Source organism: Talpa occidentalis, unplaced genomic scaffold (genome assembly GCF_014898055.3).
Source record: "Talpa occidentalis isolate TD23 unplaced genomic scaffold, MPIMG_talOcc4v2.1, whole genome shotgun sequence".
NCBI classification, from domain to species: domain Eukaryota; kingdom Metazoa; phylum Chordata; class Mammalia; order Eulipotyphla; family Talpidae; genus Talpa; species Talpa occidentalis.
Window position 1 is genome coordinate 73717223 of NW_026555331.1, and position 20619 is coordinate 73737841.

General features: G+C 41.3%; 1 protein-coding gene and 1 long non-coding RNA gene across 3 annotated transcripts in view; one reads left to right on the plus strand and one right to left on the minus strand.

Annotated features, from left to right (window-relative positions):
• Positions 1 to 6358, minus strand: part of LOC119241597 (uncharacterized) — a 29245-nt gene extending 22887 nt beyond the window's left edge. For both annotated transcript variants that reach the window (XR_008550659.1, XR_005124340.2), the window contains exon 1: positions 6208 to 6358. This is a non-coding gene — a long non-coding RNA (uncharacterized LOC119241597). The remainder of the gene's footprint in view (positions 1 to 6207) is intronic.
• Positions 6359 to 6471: 113 nt separating this feature from the next.
• On the plus strand, positions 6472 to 15920 carry MRPS24 (mitochondrial ribosomal protein S24). The gene is made up of 4 exons (XM_037510510.2): positions 6472 to 6535; positions 6615 to 6683; positions 6927 to 7038; positions 12765 to 15920. Exons 1-4 carry the CDS (start codon positions 6497 to 6499, stop codon positions 13046 to 13048), a joined length of 504 nt encoding a protein of 167 aa, XP_037366407.1. The 5' UTR covers positions 6472 to 6496; the 3' UTR covers positions 13049 to 15920.
• Positions 15921 to 20619: the final 4699 nt, after the last annotated feature.

Here is a 20619-nt window from a genome sequence, read left to right on the forward strand (position 1 = left end):
ATTTTGCTCTTTTCCTTCTGGGCTTGTCTGGTTGTTTCTAACCCTTTTCTGTGGGTCCCCACTGGAAGATGCTTTAGACTTGTGGCAGGCTTTGGGGACTTGCTCTGGGCCAATCCCATTTGGACAGAGTTTTACCCATGAGGGAACGGGTAACTTTGGGTGCTTAATTTAGAAACTAAATTCTTTGCCTTTCCTGCATTGTTTCCTAGTTGTATTAAAGCTCCTTCCCATTAAAGTCTCATACATTTTGTGTTGATGCAGCTGATGGCAGAACCTATTTAGAACAGGCAGGTTTGCGGGGTCTGGGCTGCCCCTCTCACTGCCCTGTGAGTGCTTGCCTATCTTTATATCTTTAATGCTTGCCTAAAAAAAAAAACAAAAAAAAACTTGGTATATAAAATTGGTATAGTGGCAACTCTGAAGTTGACTTAAAATACCAGTTTTAAGGAAAAACTAAAACTAAACTAAGGTTTTGCTAAGTTTAGTAATTAAAAATTGTTAACTATTTACTGAACTTTCAGGTTTACATTTTGTTCCTTATTGTAAGGAAACTAAGTTTAATGTCATCTCAACTAAATTAAAAAATGTGTCTAAGTTGTGCAGTCTAAAGAGATGATAAACAGATATTACGAATACAAGTAAAGTGAAGGTAGTACCTTATACTGTTGTGTGTGTTTTAAATTCTTTTCCCAGGAGTCCTGTATCTCTGTATTTTGGCCTTGACTCTATAAACTGTATAATGTTATAATTGTTTTTAATAGTCTGGACTCTGGTTAAAAATTAGTATAAAAATTTTAGCTTCTTAAGTAAATTTAAAAGTTTCAGTTTTGTATTTTATGAAATCCCTTGTCTTTTTGGTAATGCATTACTGGATTTTGGCAATTGCCTATTCATTGCTTGGTTAAAAAGAACCAACTATTTTATCCCATGTGCCCCTGGCAAAGAGGTGTTATATGCAAAAGTGTGTATGTGGGAAATAGTAGCATTTTAGACACAGGGCAGGTGAACAAGGTAAAGTAAAATGATTTATATCAAACACCTGTTTTATAGTTAATGACAGGAATGGTAGAAAACTAGTTAGCTTCTTCACAAGAGAGGCAGCATAATAACTTTTGTGTTTCCTGTATTTTTCTCTCCAGTATTATATGTTGACACTATATGAGGAAAATTTTATAATGTTTAATTGTTCAGAATTGGGAAAATATTATTCACTGTTTTGGTGTCACTTAATATCCAAGTGGTCTCCAGTCTCTATTTTATAGAGACTGTATAAAACCTATAAAAATGTGTGATTAAAATATGTATGTTTTAGCCATCCTTGTTCTGACATCAGGTGCAGGCTCCTGAGACTAAATTACGGGCCTAAAATCCTTTTAACACTTTTAGACACGGACTTCAAGGCCTACAGTAATATAGAGGGGACTGGCTAGACAAAAAGAACGGGAAAAAGGCAAGAAAAAAAGCCCAATAAATGGCAGTTGCCATCACAGTACTCTGCCACCTCAGACTCACTCACCCAAGGCCCCATGTGCCCTAGGGCATTCGGGACCTCAACCTCTCAATGGGCTTCCACTGCCAGCAACCAGGACACCTCAGCTGCAAGATGCTGTCCCCAGGGCCATGCCTTCAGTGCCATTGTACAGGGCACTGAAAGGAGGGACTGTCCCACTCTCCAGAGAGGGAGGGGGCCAGTCCAAACCACGGGCCAGGATGGGAGGACAGGCTTGACGGTCAGCTGCCTCTGATGAAGAACCCGGTGCAGGAGAAGACCTTCTCTGAAGAAGCCCAGAGGTGAGACAATCTCCCCTGTTTATTGTTTATATGGATAAGCCTCGGGTGACCCTAGAAGTGGCAGACAAAAAGATCATCTTTTGGTAAATAAGGGGCCACTTGCTCTGCCTTACTCCAATTCTTTGGATTGACCTACTGGTCAATTGTCCCCCTCACTAGTACAGATGGCCAGGTCTCATTGTGCATTGATGTTGAGCATCGGTTCACAGAAACTGTTCATTGTAAATTTTGGTTGGTACCAGTGAATCTGTGATTTTGCAATTTGTCTGTTCATGTTTGAGAAAATTATGATGTAAAATTTCCATTTTTCTATAAAAATAGGTGCAATAATAAAGTTTTGATGTCCTGAGTCTTCATCTTGGAGGATTACCTTATTATGTTTAAACTTAACATTTTATGTACTAACATTTAGAGGGCCACATTTCGATAACTACAGTAAACTTAAGTATGTATGAAATCCTAGAGCCCTAGACCTGTTAATGACTAAAGTTAAAAGAATTTGTGACTTCCTTACTCTTGAACCTCAACACTCTTGAACTAAAATCTTTTGTTTTGTTTTTCTCTTGCTTGGGCCTTACATCCTCAATGCCTTCACTGAGGCCATTTCTTGCCTGGAGACCATCGAACTATGAAGCCCCCACTGTCCTTTCCAGGTCCCTTAGATCGTCGCCCTGCAGTGGAGCCTTGTTTCCCCTCATCGCCCACTTTCAGCAGGAAACAGTTACTGATCAGAACGATGCCCCTTTCCCTGACTGCAGTTAGGGGCTCCATTCGCAGAAGGGGAGGAATGAGACATAGGGCAAGTTAGGGTAATTAGGCAGTTTTAGGGACAGTGCAGGATGGGACCTCTGAAGAGTTTAGGGAGGCTTCAGAGATAAAAACAACTAAAGGAATGTGTTAACATTGGCCTTGGTTTCCTTCAAGTGATAACGGAGAGTGTTCTAATTAGAGCAGCAGACTCATTTATGCAAGGAGGAAATGAGAAGGGGTTAGTATTAAGACTGGTGGGCCAGCAGCCTGTTTTATTCAATAGCTGATGTTTAGTGACCAGATGAATAACTCTGTGACTGGCTAACTGAAGAGAGATCCCTTGTTTGAGCAGAGTAATTCTCATTTGTAACTGAAGATAATACCTCTTGCTGACTAGATAGATGGTTTAGCGTCTGATTTTCAGAGGTTGTGGTCTGAGATGACCCAGAAAAAGTCAATGTTTTGTATAAGGATGGCAATTTTTCAACTTTGCTGGACCTATAAACCTGTGAATGAACAATAGATAGCACATTATGTGTGGCTGAACTTAACCATAATTTTGAGACTGACTAACTGATAAAAGGCTTGGTAGCTGTGTTATAGAATAAATTTGCGCTTGGCCCAATACTGTTGTAGAGCAACCCCGATACAAAACGGGGTGCCTGACTGTGGGTCCTCACCCGCGCGCTTAAAAGGACTTACCAATGCTCTACTGCAGGCACACGTGAAAGGTTAATAAAAGGTTTATTTACAAGGGAAGGGGAAATGAGGAAATGTACAGCTCTGGGAGAAAAGTGGGAGACAAAGTTTTAAATGAGTCCTACCCAATCCGCCAATCAGGAATGGTGCTCTCAGAGTTCGCCGCTAGCCAGGAGCGGTGAAGCCAGGAGGCGAGCGATCGCGAGCCAGAGAGAGAGCCCAAGGCCCACGTGTTTGGTTTTTTATATCCAACCTGGCTGCCCAACTCCACCCTCAGGTCCCAGCCACCCTCCCTTGGTGGTGATGGGATTTGTCTTTCCCAGAGTCTTGATGGCTTTAGTCTGGAGTGGGGGTGGGGTCCACAAAGCCTGTATGGGATTATCTCAGGACATCATTTCCCCCTAACAATACTACAGAACTCTGGTTATGTAAAAGTTTGGAATGGCTTAGTGTTTGTACAGGAGGAATAATATTTTAAGGTAGGGGAATCTTAGTTGATGTTAGAGCAGCTTTTTATTTCTGTAGTAGAAAGATACCCTGATGATGAAATTGCAGATGAGTAAGACTGAGTAAGTTCCACTGAGACCTGGGAGGTCTTCTGTCGCAACCCTCCATTGCTCACCTGAGTAAAATCTCCAATTGCATTGTAGGATAAAAATGACTGCCTAGTTGTTTCCTGAAAATTAACTATACTCGTATTTGACAGACAATTATGTAAGGAATGCTGTGAACCAGTCAGTTGTGCCTGAGTAGACTGGGTACCTGAAGGCCGCTAATGGTGTTTTGAGGCAGCAGTATCTGGACTTAGACCAATAAGAATCTCCTTAAAAGAGACATGATTGCAAACCATTCAGCTCATGGTCCTCCACTCCCTATATGCTCCCCTCCCTCCTAATGATTCAAATAGCTTTGCTTTATAACAGTTCTTGCAAAAAAAAAAAAAAAATGCGGGAATGTGCCAACAGCCAAGAGAAGCAGAAGCAGTAGAGAAGCAGAAAAGGCAGGAGAGAGAGAAGGGGAGGAAAGAAGCCAGAAAAGCCCAGAGTGAAGACTTGCCAGGGGCTTGGAGGCCTACTGTCCTCCTGGCCCCCCCCCCACCCCTATTTGCCATGTACCTCTTTGCTGCTCTATATGTAACAGCTCAACAAAAGCCTGAGAAACCCACTGATGGCTCCAGGACTCCTCCTTTAGCCCATCTGCCGGATCAGAAAACCTGCTTAGTGGGCATCCTGCCACTACACCATGGACTCCCATCCCACATAGGATGACAGGCTAAAACAGAGTAAACCCTGGGGACCAGGGTTGACCTGGTTAAACAATCTTTCAAAACCAGACATATCGGGAGAAACACCAGTACAGGATTTGATAGGGGTGAAGGATGTCCTGAGCAAACCCCATACAGGCTTTGTGGACTCCACCCTTACAACACTGAGAACTACAAATCCCATGATTACCAAAGGGAAGGTTGCGAGTACCTGAGGGCGGAGTTAAGCAACTAGGCTCTCGGTTTGGATATTTAACTGGGGGGTGTGGGGTTGGGAGTTCGCTGGCTTGGCCACAGGTGTGTTAGGTTTTTCCCAGCTTGGCTGGTCATTGGGATTCCGGTCAGTGGAACGGGTAGGACGCATTTATGAACTTATGTCCCTCTTTTTCTCCCTGAATTATTCCTTTCTCCATTCCCCCTTCCCTTGTAAAAAAACCTTTTATCAACCTTTTGTGTGTGTCTGCAGTTTAGCATTCATAAGTGCCCTTTAAGCGCGCTGGTGAGGATGCACAGTCAGGAAACCCCATTTTTTATCGGGGTTTGCACTGTAACAGATTTATTTACACAGGGAGTGAGAAAAAGGTGTAAAGCAACCAACCCATTCCGAGCAGGTTTATGAACAGTTCTAGCAGCCACATGCTCTTCGCCGTGGTTTGTAGTCGCTCCAACACTCCTTCGTACACTCCACTCCTCCACCCTTAATACCACACTACCACCACACCGCACTCTGCTGCACCACCCTTATATTATCAGTCTTTTAGCGCAGGTGTACCCACTTCAGGTGCCCGCCATCAGGCATGCACCCAGGATCACAGGGCTCCCTCATCTATGCTGATGGCGGAAGAGCAGAAAAGCCTGATACCTTTTACCTTACCCTACAAAGGGCAACAGGAGGGAGAGAGGATAGAAAGAGGATTTGCAGGCTGGTATATATCCAGATGCCAATCTACGTCATATAGCATCTGCTGAGCAGAGACCACTGTTTAAGCTGGCAGCTTCTCCACAGATACCTCTCCTCACTACATGTTTGACTGTTGAAGTCTCAAGCAAAAGCCCAGTAGTTTACCAGCCAAAAGCTCTGGTAGTTATATTGCCAAAAATCCTCAGTTCTCTCCCTTTTCCCCAGCAGCTCATCCTTACCCCATTAAAAGGATACAAGTTGGAAAGCACCATCTTCTACCATGGAATTGGCTATTAGCACTGCCCACTGGCTTGGAGAGTGCTTCTCACTCTTCGACTTACAGATTCACCCCATCTCTGCACAGTAGAACAATCTGTGGTAGGACAGACAGCATCTGGCCAGATGCCAGTCAATAATCTCTCCTCTCAGCTCTCCTCTTTCTCAAGTCCTCTGTAAATAAATCCTGTTATTATCTTCACCCCTTCTTTTTTTTGGTGGGACCCTCGCCGGTGGCTGGGGATCGAACCGGCGCTGCAGAGGCTGCGGGTAGCCTCTCAGCCAGCGCTCAACCGCTGCGCCACCAGGGGAGGCCCTACCCCTTCTGTCTGATTTTGAGTTGTGTTCTGCTAGCTAAGCTTGTGGTGAACTTAACAAAGTGACTCATAGTCCCCCAGGTTTTTTCCCCTTTCAAAAACACATTTTTTCTTCATTTGTGGGTATTTGTGGGTTTACTTTTTCTTTTTTTTTAAGTTTAAGATTTCCCCCCTAGACCGTCTCCCTCTTCAAGACACCCATTGCTTACCTAGTTTTGCTCATCAAATGTCAGGATCTGAACCCAGGACGTTAACAACCACAAAAGCGGGGATGAAAAGGGCAAGGCTAAGCTGCATAAGTCAGCGGAGAAAGTCCTGGAGGAGCGCCACCAAGCTCCCAGTCTCCCCACCGGCAACGGAGAGTCCCCGCCCCCCACGCGCCGCTCGCCGTCAAGCACCCCGCCCCCACATCGCCGCCTGCCCAGCACCGCCCCCCGCCTCCCGCCCCTCGCGTGCGGGGCGGTGCTCCGGCGTCTCCGCTTGTCCGCTCGGCCTAAGATGGCGGCGGCTTTACGCGCTGGCGCCGTCGCGCAGCTGGTTAGTGGGCAATGCCGGTCGAACCTGGAGGTGGAATTGGGAAGCCCTACTTTATGTCTCACGCCCCTTCTCCCAACAGATGCGGTCCTGGATCCGCCCGCTGCCCTGCTCCAGGCGGACCCTGCACACTAGCGCGGCTTGCGCCAAGGTGAGTGCGGTCGCGGCGAGGGACCGGGGCTTTGGGGAGGTGACTCGGGGGCTGGGAGGTGCCGGAGGAGTGAGGAGTAAGGAGGGGCCTAGGTGAGGGATGGTTGAAACCCGGGACCTGGGGGCGGCCTCGAGGGATGTTGGTTGGCGAGGCGAGAGCCCAGAACCGTAGGCCTGGACTCAGGCTAGAGCGCGGCCGGGGCGCGGTGGGCGCCATAGCCACGCCCCCCCGTTTTTCCCCTAGAACCGGGCGGCCCGAGTTCGAGTGGGTAAGGGAGACAAGCCAGTGACCTACGAAGAGGCCCATGCGCCGCACCACATCGCCCATCGCAAGGCCTGGCTTTCCCAGCACACAGGTAAGAAGATGATGCCTGTATCTGTGACAGGAGAGAACCAGGACTTTTTGGGGAGCTGGCCATTTGACACCAGGCCCCAAGAAAGGAAGCATTCGTAATCGTGACTGTCACATAAACTCGAAATGAGCACTTGTCAGAGGCTTTATTAACCTCAGTTATCAATGGGCCAGTAAGATAAGTTAAACAACTTCAAAGGAGAAGTAAAAAAGCAGACATCTAGATAAGGAATGTTGAATGTTATTTGAAAGGCATACAAAGCCGGCCTTTTCTATGGGGAGCAGGGACTCATTTGGACCACAACAGAAATTGTTTTCATATCTAAAGACAAGAATTATTTTGCATTGTTATCAGTTCTGTAACATTTACAGAGATGTAAAATAGCTCAGAGGCCATGAAGGAGTGAAACCACCAAGAATGCGATGACCAAGAGTATATTCTAAACATTGTAGTTTTCCCTGAGGCATAATTTTTTCTCTGCAGGTATATTCACTTGACCTCCATTATTCTCAGAATCCATACTTAAAATTTACCTTATCTGGTGCTTTCTCAGATATGGGCATAGCATCAACCCCAGGTTTGCTTTGTAGCTGAGTTTCTTGATGAAGAGATGGCCTTGCCATCTTTAAGCTTTCATTTTTTTTAATTGTGTATTTACATATTTTTTACATCATTGTTCATTTTTAAACAATGTTTGCTCCCCTTTCAGGTGTAGTACGCACAGAATTTCCTTCACCAATGCACCCATGTACCATCACCATAGTCCTTTGTGCTCTTCCCTCCTCCCTCTGATGCCTCTCCCTCCTGCTCTGCAAGATGTCTCTGATTTATAATTGTCTGTTTTTGTTTTGTTTTGTTCTGTTTTGTATTATTACTATTTTTTCCCCTATTACATTATTTGGCTCCCCTATATTCCTCTTATAAGTGAAACCATCCGATATTTTTCTTTTTCCTTCTGATTTATTTCACTGAGCACAATTCCTTCTAGCTTCAACCACGTTGCTGCGAATTGCATGAGTTTATCTTTTTTGATTGCTGAATAGTATTCCATTATGTATATATATCACATCTTCTTGATACAGTCATCTATTTTTGGGCATCTGTTTCCAGGTTTTACCTGTTATAAATAGTGCTGCAATAAACATAGAGGTACAGGTATTCTTTTGAATCAATGTTTTTGTGTCCTTAGGGTAGATATCTATGTGTGGAATTGTTGGGTCATATGGTAGCTCCATTTTTTAGTAGACTAAGGACCCTCCAGACAGCTTTCCATAGTGGTTGGACCAGTTTGCACTCCCACCAGCAATGTAGGAGAGTTCCTTTTTCCTCACCCTTGTCAACATTTGTTGTTACTAGTTTTTTGATATGTGCCATTCTTACTGGTGTAAGGTGGTATCTCATTGTGGTTTTGATTTGCATTTCCTGATTATAAGGGATGTTGAACATTTTTTCATATGCTTGTTTCCCATTTGCATTTCCTCTTTGGAGAAGTGTCTTTTAAGTTCTTTTGCCCATTGCTTGACTAGATTGTTTACTTTGTTTTTGTTCAGTCTTCTGAGTTCTTTGTATATATTTGTGATCAGTTCCTTGTCAGTTGTATAGAGTGCAAAGATTTTTTCCCAGTCAGTGGGTGTCTCTCTGTTTTGGTTAATGTCTCTTTGGCTGTACAGAAGATTTTCAATTTGATGTAATCCCAGTTGTTTGTCTTTTCTTTGACTTCCTTTGCTTTGTGTGAGGAGTCTTTAAAGATGTTACTGAGATGTATGTCTTATAGTGTTTTACCTATATTTTCTTCTGTATATTTTATGCTTTCAGGTCTTATGTCCAGATCTTTTATCCATTTTGAGTTGATTTTTGTGCATGGTGAGAGGTAGTGGTCTCTTCTTTCTTCTGCATGTGGTGGTCTAGTTTTCCCAACACCATTTTTTGAACACACTGCCCATGTTCCATTGCATATTCTTTGTTACTTTGTCAAAGATTAGTTGTCCATATAAGTGTGGGTTTATTTCTGGGCTTTCTATTCTGTTCCATTGGTCTGTGTTTCTGTTTTTGTTCCAGTACCATATTATTGTAATTATTATGGCTTGTAGTATAGTTTGAAGTCTAGGAGTGTGATACCTCCATTCCTTCCAGGAGAGCTCTGGCTATTTGGGGTTTTTTGTGGCTCAATACAAATTTCGTCAATATTTGTTCTATTTCTTTGAAGAGTATAATTGAAACTTTTATTGGAATAGCACTGAAATTGTAAATTGCCATTGGTAGGATGGCCATTTTGATAATGTTAATTCTTCCGATCATTTAGCAGGGGATGTCTTTCCATTTTTTTGTGTCTTCTTTTATTTCTTTTAGCAATGTTTTATAATTTTCTTTGTATAGGTCCTCTGTCTCTTTTGTTAGGTTTATTCCCAGGTGTTTGATTTTTGTTGTTTCAATTATAGAAGGGATGGTTTTCCTGGTTTCTTCAGATATATGTTTGCATGTAGGAAAGCTACTAATTTTTGTGTGTTGATTTTGTGTCCTATTTTACTAAAGTGGTTGATTATTTTGATTAGTTTTTCTGTGAAGATTTTCTATGTATATTATATCATCTGCCAATAGTGATAGTTTTACTTCTTTTTTCCTTACTTGGATTCCTTGTATGTCTTTCTCTTGTCATAATTATTGCTCTGGCTAGGACTTGCATCATTATATTAGAAAGCAGTGGTGAGAGTGGACATCCTTGTCTGGTTCCAAATCTTAAGGGAAAGGCTTTCAGCTTTTCACCATTGAGAGTGATAGTGGCTATGGGCTTGTCATATGTGGCCTTCATTATGTTGAAGTATGTTCCTTCTATCCCAAGAGTTTCAAGGGCCTTTATCCTAAATGGATGTTAACTTTGTCAACTGCTTTCTCAGCATCAACAAATAATTGCTTTTCCAATGTTGAACCATCCTTGTGTCCCCTAAATAAATCCTACTTGGTCGTGGTGAATTCTTATTGATGCATTGTTGGATTCAGGTCAGCAGGATTTTGTTGAAGATCTTTGCATCAGTATTCATTAGAGATTGGCCTGTAGTTTTCTTTTTTGGTGACGTGCTTGTTCACTTGTGGATTAGTGTAATATTGGCTTCATAGAACGTGTTTGGTATTATCCCTTCTTTTCCAATTTTTTGAAGGCGTTTGTGTAGGCACTAGTTCATTGCTGAACGTTTGGTAGAATTCTTTTGTAAATCCATCTGGTCCTGGGCTTTTGTTTTTGGGGGGAGGGTTTTGATTACTGTTTCAATTGCAGTGCTTGTAATTGGTATGTTTAGCTATTTTATTTCTTTTTTATTTAGCTTTGGATGATTGTAAAGTTGTAAGAATTTGTTTCTTCTAGATTGTTGAATTTGTTTGAATATAACTGTTCATAGTAATTTTTGATTATTTTGATTTCTGCTGTGTCTGTTGTGATGTCTCCTCTTTCATGTATGATCCTATTTGTGTTGTCTCCTGTTTTTTGTGAACCTGAGTAGGGGTTTGTCTAGTTTATTTTTTCAAAGAACTAACTTTTAGTTTCATTTATCTTTCGAATTGTTTTCTTAGGTACTATTTCATTTATTTTTGCTTTGATTTTTATTATTTCCTTTCGTCTTCTGTCTTTTGGATATTTTTGTTGTTGTTCAGTTCTTTAAGGTGGTGGGTTAGGTTGTTCTTTTTTGTTTCTTGATGTGAATCTGTATTGCTATGTATTTTCTTATAACTGCTTTTGCCTATGTCCCATATGTTCTGAAGAGTTGTGTCCTCATCATCACTCATCTCAAGGTATTTTTTAATTTCTTCCTTGTTCTCCACATTGACCCAGTAGTCTTCCAATAATGTGTATTTCAATCTCCATGAAGTAGTGATATCATAGGTATTTTGGTGGATGCTGTCGCTGAAGATTCCTTCCCTCTGTAATTACTCATTTCCACAAGGGGATCATGGGTTCCCTCGGTTCGTTTTTTGAGTCATCTCTCTCTGGGTTCCCAAAGGGGATTGTGGGGTTCTTGCCTTGCAACAATAGCGCAAGGGCCATGCTTTCCTGGTGTGCCTGCAGTTCAATTTGATGACGAATCCTGTGCCCTAGTTCAGATAGGTTCCGTAGCTCAGGTAGGAAGGCGTCAAAGGTCTGCAGTGGCTTTGTTCAGCATGCACTTCCCTGCTGAGTCTGTTTCAGGGCTCTCCCTCCTTCCAGTCCAGAGGGTGGTTGTGGGGGTCCCTGACTTCCCCCGCTGATGGTGCAGAGACTGCACCTTCCTGGTCTTTGCAGTTTACGTGGATGGCTGACATGTGCCCCAGTTCCACAGCTCAGGTGGCCAGGCACTGGAGGCCTGTGGTGGCTTTTTCAGGATGCACTTCCCTGCTGAGTCCATATCGGGGCCCTCCCTCTCTCCAGTTCAGAGGGTGGCTGTGGAGGTACCTGATTTCCCCCTGATGGCACCAAGACCACCCTATTAATTGGTTTTATGGGAGAACTTACTCGTAGCATTTCTTTGCTGCCACATTGATCAACTGACCTTCCTCTTTAAGCTTTCATACTATAAACAAGTGTTCTTTGGAGATCTGTTTTCAAGTTTGTGCATTCCACTGCTTAAAATAGCCTATCACAGTAAAGTCCTGCCCACTGTTCTTATGGACAAGAAGACTGTGGTGTGCCTTACAGAGAAATTTTGCATGTTAGTTGAGCTTCCTTCAGACATGGATTATAGACAAAGTTTTTTTTTGTTTGTTTTTTTTTTGTTTTTTTTTTTTTGGTAGGAGAACTGGTGTATAAGCCAGAGGTGGGATGGAAGGAGGATTCACCAGAGACAAAGTAGGAAGGAGAACAGGCAGATCCACTGAAATACACTTCTGAGGGGAGCAGTAGGCGAAACAGGAGAGGCCTGCTGCACCTGGCTGGGATGGAACTCAGGCCATGGTAGTGATAGTGCTGAGCCCTAACCCCTAGTCACCAGGGAGGCTCTAGACAAAGATTTCAGTGGTAATTAAGCACATATATTAAACAAGTTGTGCTTAAATAAACACACGTGAAAACAAAGTTTATGTATTGAACTTTTAGCAAAAATAGTGTAACCAAGACTTATAGAAACTTAACCCTGTATTTCTCCTAGGAGTAGTGGTTCTGTAGTCTCTAATTCATTGTTCATGGTTTGTTTTTAGAAAATGACTACTTTGAATTAATAAGAATCAACTGTATTTTATTCTGTATGATAGTTCTCAACTTGGATATTTAAAATACATCTATTTAAAGAACTTACTTAGCATACAGATTCCCGTGTCCCACCCTTTTCAGATTCCGAAGTCCTGTTGGGGGTGAGGGATGAAGATTCTTAAAAGATAATGTAAGAGAGGTAGGGGTTCCAGGTCCACACAAGGCATGTGCTGATTGAAGCCATGATAGGTAGGTGTGATCTCGTCTTTCAGGCCTATAGGTTGACCAGTGCTTTCTTAAGGCAGTCAAGTGTAAGAAAAGAGCTAGACATGGAGGAGTCATCCGAGTTTTGTGGCCTAATTAAGGCTTCTTCCGTCTATTGTAAAACAAAGTTGATGGTATCTACTTCACAAGATTGGTTTGAGAATTTAGTAAAATAACATTTTGAACTTAAAAGTGTTATTCTCATTCCATAGATAGAATTAAAGAGACTCTGCTGGGAGCTAGAGTTGAGTGCCTAGTACTCTTGGATGTTATCTCTGGAGCTTTTGCCAACCCTGTGGTGTTTTTTCTTCAGGTAACTTGGATGGGGAGGACCATGCTGCAGAGCGAACTGTGGAAGATGTTTTCCTGCGAAAATTCATGATGGGCACCTTCCCAGGGTGCCTGGCTGACCAGCTTATCCTAAAGCGCCGGGCCAACCAGGTGGAGATTTGTGCCCTGGTGCTGAGACAGCTGCCTGCACACAAGTTTTACTTCCTCATTGGCTACAGTGAAACTCTGCTCTCTCACTTTTACAAGTGTCCTGTGCGTCTGTACCTCCAAACTGTGCCCTCAAAAATTGTGTATAAGTACATCTAGATAACCCCAACCCGCACCCCCGCTTTTTTTTTTATTTTATTTTTTTTTTTTTGCAACAAGCTCTCTTCTTCAGGGGACAGAAACACCAGGAAGGCGGGGGGGAGTATAAATGGAGAAGTACTCAGGCTTTGTTTTCAAAGTGCCACTAAATAAATAGAACTTACTTTTTACTTTTCAGTGTGTCTTTACTCTTAGGATGAGGAAACTAGAATAGGGTTTCTTTGAGGCCCCAGAGCTCCTGGGATAACTGCCAGTTGTTTGAGGTTTAGTTAGTAGCTATCATTCAATTACAAACTTGTATCAAACAGTATCAGGGACTTTTCTTTGTTTCTTCTCAAAATTGAAAGATTCAGTTTTGGTGATTATAAAGTAATAGTGTTTTGTTTTGTTTTTTTTTTAAAGATTTATTTATTTATGCATACAAGAGCTGTGGTACAGACCAGAGATGTGGGGGGTGAGAGGATCCACCAGAGACAGAGCGGGGAACAGGACAGGCAGATCGACCGAAATACACTGCTGAGGCAGGCAGTGGGGCAAGACAGGAGAGGTCTGCCTTGCCATGTGGGTTTCTCCCTGGGCAGCTGGGGATCGAACTTGTGCTGCAGAGGCTGCAAACTACTTCACAGTGAGGCGCTCAACCCCTTAAGCCACCAGAGAGGCCCAATAGTGTTAATTTTTCAAAAGAGAAATATGGACATGTATCAAATTAATCATGAAACTTTGTTGTAATTCCACCCCAAGGAGAACCATGAACTGAACAGTTTTTTGTATTTCATTTCCAGATGTACTTTTTTTCCAGAACTACTTTAATGCATACTCATCATTGATGAAACAAGTTTATAAATGAGCACCTACTCTGAATCTGGTTGTCTTCTAAGTGCTTGGAATCCATCAAAGAACAAAAATTATTTGCAAGCTCTTTGCCTTTATGGCACTTGTATCTCTTAGGAGAGTTCAAGGACGGTTAGGCAGCATTGGAGATTCCAGACAGGTATGAGAGAGAGACATGCAAGTAAATGGGGGAGAGTGTTTCAGAAAGCAACATCTGCAAAGCTACATGTACTGCTGGTGATTAGCCATGGATTACTGACCTTCAACTTGAATTTGATACCTTCACCATGACTAATACCCTTAATTTGAACTTGCCCTAATCCTGACCCTGATTCTCACGCTGGACCTTGTTCTCATTGATAGTAATGCTCCCCCTGACCTTACCCACAGCTTGACCTATACTCTCAACCTCACTTTACTCAGGATCCACTTGGACCCTTCCTTGATCCTGTCTCTGGCACTAACTTTGACTCATGACCTTGATCCTGAGTATGACCCTCATGTTTACTGTAACCCTGCTCACAATATGAACTTCTCCTTGAAAACTTCATTCTACTCTCCTTTAGCATGACCCTGACTAACTTCATTTTTAACTCTAAACTTGGTGCCTGCTTTGATTTTGAAAATGATCGTCATCCAGATTCTTGTGATCTTGACTATGAATCTGGAAGTCATTTAAATCTGACTCTCACTCTATTCAACAACCCTGAAAAATGACATTTAAGTCCTTTGACACCCTGAAGACAAAAATCAAAACCTGACTCTGACCCAGACCTTGATCCTTTTCACCTTTACTCTGCCACTGTTTCTGACTTTGAACCTAACTTTTGATTTGCATTTGACCCTCTCCCTCTTGATTCTCACCTTACTACAAACTGACCTGAAGTTATGACCCTCAGAGCATGACTTTGACAGAATTTCACTCTATAACTACTGCTTATCCTAATTGCTTATCAAATATAGCTGAACCTCAGCTGTACTTGATTATGTACCTGACTCTCATGACCCAAATTCATGCACATACTGATATGAAACTGAACTTGAATCTTACCCTGTCACTTACTGTGTCACCGATGCTCACCAGCTCCTTGATACCATCAGAGGGACCCAGATCTTGACCCTGATTCTTTTATTGAAATATACGTTACACCGTGTAGTTCAATATTGGTTTATGACACTATATGATTTAGGGGAATAGCCTCATATATCCTTAGCTGTATATTACTAGACCACAAATCATCACCAAAGCACCCATAGTCCTTTCCCACAGACTGTTATGCCCCCTTCTCACTTTGTTCCAATCACTATAGTAATCTCAGTTCGCTATAGTAATCTTAATTCTACAGTCATATTCTTAGGGTTTGTTTTGTTTTGTCAGTTTCTTTGATTATATATAAGTGAAATCATCTGCTATTTGTCTTCCTCCTAACTTATTTCATGTAGTATAATGTCCTTTAGTTCCATCCACATAAGTCACATGGCAGGAGTTCATCTTTTTTGTGCTTTTGTTTTTAATAGCTGAATACCTATTATGCTGAATAGTTTTAATAGCTGAATATACAGGGAATACTTATGCTTAATCCATTTATCTGTAGCTGGGCACTTAGTTTGTTTCCATAACTTGGCTAGGTAAATAGTGCTTCAATGAACACAGGAATGTATATATCCCTTAAGTTGGGGCATTTGCATTATATCCCTTAAATTCGTGTGTTTGTATTTATTTGAATAGATGCCAAAGAGTGGAATTACTGGCTCTATGGTAAGATATCCATGCTGTTTTCCATAGGGGCATGAGCAGTTTACATTTATACCAACAGCATATAAGGAAGGATTCCTTTTCTCCACACCCTTGCAAAAATTTGTTGTTGCTCTTTTCTCGTTTAATGGGCCATTTCAATGGGAGTGAGGAGGTTTTGATTTAGAATTTTGTGCATTTCATGTTGAATATTTTTTTCAATTGTTGACCATCTATACATCTTTTGCGAAATACCTTTAACTCTTTTTTTTTTTTTTTGAAGATTTATTTATACAAGCACTGGGTACAGTCAGAAGCGCGGGAGGGTAAGAGAATTCACCAGAGCCAGAGCGGGGAACAGAACAGGCAGACTTGACGAAATACACTGCTGAAGGGAGCAGTGGATGGGCAGGAGAGGTCTGCGCGCCATGTGGGACCCTCGCTGGTGGCCGGGGATCAAATCGGCGCTGCAGACGCTGTGGGCAGCTTCTCAGCCCAGCGCTCAACCGCTGCGCCACCAGGGGAGGCCCAATCTTTAACTCTTTTGACTGTTTTTAATTGGGTTATTTGTTCGCATTTTTTCTTTTTCTTTTTTTTCTTTTTAGTTGTATGAGATACTTGTAGATCTTGGATATTAACCTCTTGTGAGATGTACGATGTGTAAATATTTTCTCCCATTCACTAAGGTGTCTTGTTTTAGTGATAGTTCATGCAATTGTGCACAAGTTTTGCAGTTTGATGTAGTCCCATTTGTTTATTTTTGTTTTTGTTTCCCTTGTTAGAGTCCAGTTCCTAAAGACATCACTGAAGGCAATGTCATGGAGATTTTTGCCTGTTTTCTTTTCTTCTATGTATTTTATAGTTTCATGTCTTAAATCCAAGTTTTTCATTAATTTCTAAGTTAATTTTTCTATATTGTGAGAGAGATGTCTCTAGTTACATTTTTCTGCTGTGTGTGTCCAGTTTTCCCAGCACGATTTGTTTTTTCCCCATTGTATACCCTTAGCTACTTTATCATACCTTTAGCCATAATTTTCCATGCAGGTATGGTTTCATTTCTGCAGTTTTTATTCATTTAGTTTCTATGTCTGCTTTTGTTCGAATAGCATACTGCTTTTTTAATACAGTCTTGTAGTATAGTTTGAACTCTGGGAGTGTAATACCTCAATTTCACTATTCTTTTTTTCAACATTGATTTGACTGTTTAGGGTCTTTCATATTTCCACATAAATATCAGTTATATTTTCATTGTTTCTTGGAAACATCCATTGAAATACTGATAGTAATTCCATTGTATCTATATATTGCTTTCAATGAGATGGACATTTTAACAATGTTAATTCTTTCAAACCATGAGCATTGATATGTCTTAAAATTTTTATTGGATAGGTATTACATCTTCCCTGTTTTGTTTATGCCTGGCTATTTCATACTTTTTGATGCTACTGTAAATGGGATTATTTCCTTGATATCCTTCTCTTCCAGTTCATTATTTGTACATAGGTATGTAATAGACTTTTATATGTTGATTTTGTAATCTGCCACTTTTCAATAGAGATTTATTTCTAATGTGAAATTTTTTTAGTGGAATCTGCTAATAGTGATAGTGTTACTTCTTTTGTTGAGTGTATAATGTAGATAGAGGGGTATATATGAGTGATCATATAGTGTAGAATATTTGTATAGTTACTTAGTGTAGTTTGCATTGAATTTTCTTTTCAAAAAATTTTTTTTAAAGATTTATTTATTTATACAAGCACTGGGTACAGTCAGAAGCACGGGAGGGTGAGAGAATTCACCAGAACCAGAGAGGGGAACAGAACAGGCAGACCGATGAAATACACTGCTGAGGGGAGCAGTGGGCGCAGCAGGAGAGGTCTGCACGCCATGTGGGACCCTCACTGGTGGGCAGGGATCGAATTGGTGCTGCAGAGGCTGCGGGCAGCTTCTCAGCCCAGCACTCACCCGCTGCACCACCAGGGGAGGCCCTAAAATTATTTTTAATTGAGGTAATATTAGGATATGCCCATCAAGTATTGCCATTATAGTGCACCCAACCCATACTCCATCACCACAAGCATTGTACTTCCATCCCCCTTTGTTATTACTCTTCCTTCACGCTTGGTGCTTTAGTTCTGTAGTCGGATATCAAGGATTAGTTTTTGTTTGTTTTGTTTTTTTTAAAGTTTTATTTATTTATTTATACAAGAACTGGGGTAGAGGCCATATGTGCAGGAGGGTGAGGGTATTCACCAGAGACAGAGCGGGGAACAGGACAGGCAGAATGACGAAATACACTGCTGAGGGGAGCAGCAGGCAAGAAAGAAGAGGTCTGCTCGCCATGTGGGACCTTGCTGGCTGGGATTGAACCGGCACTGCAGAGGCTGCCGACAGTTTCACAGCACTGCACTCAACCGTCTGCGCCATCAGGAGAGGCCCTCAAGGATTAGTTTTTAAAGTTTATTCTTTTTTTTTTTTTTAAATAATAAATTTTATTGTTATATTCCCCATACAATTGCAGCCCCCCCATTCTGACCCCAATCCCTCCCCTCCCGCCCCGCCCCCTAAAAGTGTCTCTGGTTCATAGTTTTTTGTTGATTTTGATTTTCACTTTCTTATAGTTATTCATTTTCCTGGTCCCTTATTTAAGTTTTCTAGATTCCTGTTATGAGTGAGACCATCCGGTATTTTTCTTTTTCTTTTTGGCTTATTTCGCTGAGCATGATCCCTTCCAGCGCCATCCATGTTGCTGCAAATTGCATGTGTTTATCTTTTTTGAATGCTGAGTAATATTCCATGGTATATATGTACCACATCTTCTTGATCCAGTCATCTATTTTTGGGCATTTGGGTTGTTTCCAAAGCTTAGCTATTGTAAACAGTGCTGCTGTAAACATAGGGGTGCAGGTGTTCTTTGGAATTGATGTTTCTGTGTCCTTTGGGTAAATACCTAGGAGTGGAATTGCTGGATCATATGGAAGCTCTATGTTTAGTAGGTCCAGAAATCTCCACACAGCTCTCCATAGTGGTTGGACCAGTTTGCACTCCCACCAACAGTGCAGAAGAGTTCCTTTTTCTCCACACCCTCGCCAACATTTGTTGTTGCTAGTTTTTTTAATATGTGCCATTCTCACTGGTGTAAGATGGTATCTCATGGTAGTTTTGATTTGCATTTCCCTGATGACAAGTGATGTTGAACATTTTTTCATATGCCTGTTGGCCATTTGCATTTCCTCTTCAGAGAAGTTTCTTTTAGCTCTTCTGCCCATTTTTTGACTGGATTATTTTCTTTGTTGTTGTTGAGTCTCGTCAGCTCTTTGCAGATTTTTGTGATCAGTCCTTTATCATTAGTGTTGGGTGCAAAAATGTTCTCCCAGTTGGTGGGGTTTCTCTTTGTTTTTGTTATTGTCTCTTTTGCTGTGCAGAAGCTCTTTAATTTGATGTAGTCCCAGCTGTTTATCTTTGCCTTCACTATCACTGCTTTGGGTGATGTGTCTGTAAGATGTCTTTGATGTGCAAATCACGTAGTGTTTCGCCTATATTTCCTTCTATATATTTATGGTTCAGGTCTTATGTCTAGTTCTTTTAATCCATTTTGAGTTGATTTTTGTGTATGGTGTGAGGTAGTGGTCAAGCTTCATTTTTTGCATGTAGCGACCCAGTTTTCCAGCACCATTTATTGAAAACTTTCTTTGCTCCAATGCATAGTCTTTGCTCCTTTGTCAAAGATTAGTTGACCATAAATCTGTGGGTTTATTTCTGGATTTTCTATTCGATTCCATTGGTCTGTATGTCTGTTCTTGTTCCAATACCATGCAGTTTTGATGATTATGGCTTTGTAGTATAGTTTGAAGTCTGGGAGTGTGGTGCCTCCATTCCCTTTTTTTTCAGGAGAGCTTTGGCTATTCGGGGTTTTTTGTGATTCCATATGAATTTCATCAATAATTGTTCTATTTCTTTGAAGAATGACATGGAAATTTTGATTGGAATAGCATTGAATCTGTATATTGCTTTTGGTAGGATGGCCATTTTAATAATGTTTTCTTCCAATCCATGAGCAGGGGATGTCTTTCCATTCTTTGTGTCTTCTTCTATTTCTTTTAACAGTGTTTTATAGTTTCTTTGTATAGGTCCTTTACCTCTTTTGTTAGATTTATTCCCAAATATTGATTTTTTTGTTTCAATAACAAAAGGAATGGTTTTTTTGATTTCTTCTTCAGATTCATTGTTTGTGTATAGGAAGGCTACTGACTTTTGCGTGTTGATTTTGTATCCTGCCACTTTACTGAACTGATTGATGAGTTGAATAGTTTTTCTGTGGAGTTTTTGGGGTTCTCTATGTATAATATCATATCATCTGCAAATAGTGATAGTTTGACTTCTTCTTTTGCTATTTGGATTCCTTGGATGTCTTCTCTTGTCTTATTGCTCTGGCTAGGACTTCCAGTATTATATTGAAAAGCAGTGGTGAGAGTGGGCATCCTTGTCTTGTTCCAGATCTTAATGGAATTGCTTTCAGCTTTTCACCAGTGAGAATGATACTGGCTGTTGGCTTGTCATAGATGGCCTTTATGATGTTGAGGTATGTTCCTGTGTCCAAGAATTTCAGGGCTTTTATCATGAATGGGTGTTGCACTTTGTCGAAGCTTTCTCAGCATCTATTGATATTATCATATGGTTTTTATATTTTTTTTGTTGATGTGTTGGATAACGTTGATTGATTTTCGATGTTAACCATCCTTGTGTCCGGAATGAATCTACTTGGTCGTGGTGAATTATCTTATGGATACATTGTTGGATTCTGATAGCTAAAATTTTATTGAGGATTTTTGCATCAGTGTTCATGGGAGATTGGCCTGTAGTTTTCCTTTTTGTGTTGTCCTTGTTCGGTTTTGGTATTAGTCTAATGTTGGCTTCATAGAACGTGTTTGGTATTGTCCCTTCCTTCTCAATTTTGGAAGAGTTTGTGAAGGATAGGCACTAATTCGTCTCTGAATGTTTGGTA

Excerpts from the sequence above, each read along its gene's own strand:
- MRPS24 (XM_037510510.2), top strand. The coding sequence starts at position 6,497 with ATGGCGGCGGCTTTACGCGCTGGCGCCGTCGCGCAGCTG. Across the intron at positions 6,536-6,614 it reads CTGGCGCCGTCGCGCAGCTG|ATGCGGTCCTGGATCCGCCC; the intron begins GTTAGTGGGCAA and ends TTCTCCCAACAG. Across the intron at positions 7,039-12,764 it reads CTGGCTTTCCCAGCACACAG|GTAACTTGGATGGGGAGGAC; the intron begins GTAAGAAGATGA and ends TTTTTTCTTCAG.